Source organism: Otolemur garnettii, unplaced genomic scaffold (genome assembly GCF_000181295.1).
Source record: "Otolemur garnettii isolate 467f Iridium unplaced genomic scaffold, OtoGar3 scaffold00043, whole genome shotgun sequence".
NCBI classification, from domain to species: Eukaryota; Metazoa; Chordata; class Mammalia; order Primates; family Galagidae; genus Otolemur; species Otolemur garnettii.
Window position 1 is genome coordinate 8,359,714 of NW_003852438.1, and position 4,018 is coordinate 8,363,731.

General features: G+C 44.7%; 2 protein-coding genes across 2 annotated transcripts in view; one reads left to right on the forward strand and one right to left on the reverse strand.

The window, feature by feature from the left end:
- Positions 1-2,690, reverse strand: part of CBX5 (chromobox 5) — a 36,643-nt gene extending 33,953 nt beyond the window's left edge. The window contains exon 1 of the mRNA XM_012805638.2: positions 2,565-2,690. The gene's annotated coding sequence lies outside the window, so the exon portion shown is untranslated. The remainder of the gene's footprint in view (positions 1-2,564) is intronic.
- A 584-nt stretch (positions 2,691-3,274) lies between these two features.
- HNRNPA1 (heterogeneous nuclear ribonucleoprotein A1) overlaps positions 3,275-4,018 on the forward strand; it is a 6,469-nt gene continuing 5,725 nt past the window's right edge. Inside the window, exons 1-2 of the mRNA XM_023513630.1 lie at positions 3,275-3,372; positions 3,918-4,018. Coding sequence (XP_023369398.1) covers positions 3,358-3,372; positions 3,918-4,018 — 116 coding nt within the window. The 5' untranslated portion in view covers positions 3,275-3,357. The remainder of the gene's footprint in view (positions 3,373-3,917) is intronic.

The window sequence follows — 4,018 nt, forward strand, 5'->3', positions numbered from 1 at the left end:
AAAATGAAATAGCATACTGTAGATGACAAAATATAAGAGAGCTCTGTACATTTATTTACTTAGTGAAACTTGTTTCAATGTATGTACAGGGTCAGTGTAAAATATATTTCTTACAAAGGATCAAAGTAAAAAGAGTTCAAGACACTCACTGATCCAAAAGAATCCCAGGAAAGAAAAGAAGTTTAAACCAAGTGAAAAATGTAAGATGCATCTGGTGCAAAGTTTACTTTCTTCATAAACATTAAAGCCTCTCACGATACTTTACTTAGGAGAAAAAAAAAAACATAATAGTCAGCATTTTAGGAAACAAAACAAACACAAGATGAAACCAATTGTATATTTAAATTGCAAGAAATGATAAAAACTTTGATGAACATTTCCTTTTATCCAACGAACAATGATCTATTCTGTATCTGAACAGATCCTTAGGATTTACTGATCCAGTTACCAAAGGCTACTCCCTAAACACTTCACCCATCTTCTTCCACCTTTACCTAATGACATCATCATACACTACAGCCTCAAACTCCTTGGGCTCAAGCAATCCTCCCGCCTCAGCCTCCTAAGCAGTTGGGATTGCAGCCTTGGGTTACTGAGCCCAGTAAACTCTAGCATTTCAGATTAATGGTTTTCAACTAAAGGGAATCCCACTTCCCCCTTCCCACTTTTGGCATTATCTACAAATACTGTGATTGTTACAAACTGGGGTGTGGAAAGAGGTGAGATGCTACTAGCATCTAGAGGGTAGAGGCAAGGGATGCTCTTAAACATTTTACAATGCAGATTTACAGGACACCCACTCACCCTCTCCATGAAGAACTACCTGGCTCAAAATACCAATAGTGCTGAGGTTAAGAAACTCTGCTGCAGATCAAGTTTGTATTTCTTTCAAACCTAAATAAATGCAAGACAGATATCCTTACCCCATGTCACTTTAGTTTTTAGAAGTTCAGCAACCGCACTATGTACAATTAGGTTTATAACCAAGTATAAAATATAGCCATGTCCTTTTGCAAGTGCCACAGAACAGAAAAATCTCTCCTGGGTTCATTATAAGCTTCACTAAAATCCTTTGTCTTTGGTATAAAGTCAGAAAGGTCTCTAATAATAAGTGTACTTCATATCTGGTTGATTTCCTTACAGTATTTAAATATTTTTCCTTGACTTAAATACGTTAACAATAAAGCTTCAGGACTCTGATACAACCAATATGTAATGTATCTTTGCCCTAAAGATGGTGGAATAAGTAGAGTGGGCACTGCCAACAAGAGACAGACTGCATATAAATTACACTTTGAAGGAAATGTAATCAAAAAGAAAAGGAAAAAAAAAAAAAGGTCATGTATGTTTGAATGTTTGAGTGTTCCGTCCTCCCAAGCCCTAAATATTACTCTTCAAGCAGCTTGTTTTATATCCAGTTATACATCCTCAAATGAACAAGAGAAAGGGCTTAGGAAATCAGTAATGGTGTGAAGAAAAATATATATGGGAGGTAAATTCCTGGGAATGACTAAAAAAGTGGTGGTAATAAGTATGTGATTATGACGTGAAACACAAAAACGGAGCTCCATTTTCTTACATTTTAATCACAATGTATTATCCCGGCAAGGATTTAAACAATAGAGAACCCACTTGCCTTCATCCCACCATGTCCCTATAACTAACACACTTTCATGTATAGATTTCCAAAACTTTTCCTATGGACCTACAAACTTATCTGTGGAAGTATGCATTACGCTAAGGGAGATTTTTCTGGAGACGCCTTTCCATTACATTACATAGAGATTTATCCTACTTGTCCTAACATTTTCAGTCAGTCTTCCTAAAAAAGGTAGTTCTCAAAGTCACAAGTCTCCCCCGTTCCCCAAAATCTAATCTGGTGGACGGTGGGATGTACCGAAGTGGGGGGGGGTGCCCAACTTGAGGCATGCAGGAGCAAATGTACGCCTTCCCTAACAAGGAGGGGTATGGGATCGAGGCTAAAAAGGCTTCGCGAGAGAACTCATTGTGGACCAAATATCCGCCCTCCCACGCCATCACCGCATTGAATCCCCTTCCTCACAACACCAAGTCTAAGACCTCCCTCGTCTGGAGAGCCAATTGGGCTACGTGTGCGAGCGCCTTCCTTAGGCTGTCCGCCTACTGGCTCCAGATTCCGCCCATCCCTGTAACGGCCCGACCCTCACGTTCCCCATTGGAGTCAAACTGCTGCCTCTTGGAGAAGCCCAACCTACCGCGCGCTTGGTGCTCACTGGCTCAAAGAAACGCTGCTCAGAAAAAGAAAACCCGCCTCCCACTTTCGATGGCCCAAGGGCCGATCAGTCGGCAGCCCAAGGCAGACTCAATTGGCCTACACACTAGCCAGTCAAACTCCTGGGCTCCACAGCTCCAAAGTACCTACAGGGATAAGACATCCCGCCCCCTGTTCTACCATTGGTTGGCCCGACCCACCGCTGCCCCTTCACTTTCCCCCACCCCGCGGTCCATTCATTTCACACAATAACGGGCCCAACTGGAGTCAGTTCAAGACCTCGTATAGACAGATAAGACTGTGTGCCACTTACCCGGGATTGAGAATGATCACTCACGCCACCGTCTGCCCTAGTCCTCTATGGCAAAACCGCACCACAAGCCACCTCTGCCGCCGCCTTCTGCGCAACGCCAACCGCCCGCCAAAACGGATCCTTCCCTGCGCCTGCGCAACCAATCCCGGGCCCCAGACCCTTTCTCCGCCCATTACGCATGCGCAAAGCGGGGCGCAACTCCCGCCACTACGCAGGCGCCATAGGTTCACCGCCCTCTCCCGCCCGCCATTTCACGTGTTTCCAAGAGGCAGGCGGAACTTCTTAATGCGCCTGCGTAAATTCGCCATTTTACTACACATGCGCTCAACAGGCGGTTGTTGCAAAAAAAAAATTGTCAATGGCTAACTACTTTTTAATGCAAAATACTAATAATGCATTGTCAAGAGAGTTAAATGTAGCATTGAGGCGCGAATTTTTAAAAAGGAGTATAAACATCTTAGATTCAAATTGAATGATTAGTGGGTTACCCAATCAGACTGGTTAAGAATAAAATTACTCGAAAACCAATGGACTCCAAGGGGTGGAGACTACGTAGACCGCCCAAATGGATGACGTTATACAAGCGTGTGGCACCACAGACCAATAGTAGGGCGAAGCGATGTCAACTATCCAATCAGCGCTATGTAGGGGCGGAGTCTACCAATGCTGAAGGGTTGGAGGCGGGATAAAAAAGAGGCCGAAGGTAGGCTGGCAGATACGTTCGTTAGCTTACTCCTTTCTGCCTGTGGACGCTGCCGAGGAAGCATCGTTAAAGTCTCTTCCCACCGCCGTCATGTCTAAGTCAGAGGTAAGTCACGCGCCCTTTGCAGTTTTAATTTCTTCCTTGCTCCATTCTGAATTCGGTAGGATGCGGCTTGGTTTCGTTGTTTTCACCAATCCATTCGACAGTTCTTTGGTCGCTGCCAGGGCCTACCCCTCCCAAAGTTCAAGTCGCCATTTTGTCCTCTTCGTCGCCATGAGGCCACCGTCCGCCAACCACTAGTTAACTACCCCAGCTTGTTACTCATTGCAAAATTCTAAGGCACATAACATGTATGTTTTACCTTGTCTCGGTGAGCGAGTTACTTAAGGAGCTATTAATCCCTTTTTGGCGATGCACCCCTCCGCCCTGGTCTTTTGTTGCGCGTGCGTCAGAAAGGAGAGTAGGGACGCATGCGCCTGCGGTTTCCCAGCGCTCCCAGCCCCCAGTATCCCACCTCCCCTTATGGGGAGAAGCACGTGCCTTGTTGCCACCTAGCAAACAATAAGTGCTATGTGTGTTAGTGTCTACTTTTGTTTCTTCTTAATGGAAACTGTTTCGTATTAAAGCCCCATTCAATGCTTTTTTTCTAGTCTCCTAAAGAGCCCGAACAGCTACGGAAGCTATTCATTGGAGGATTGAGCTTTGAAACGACTGATGAAAGTCTGAGGAGCCATTTTGAGCAATGGGGAAC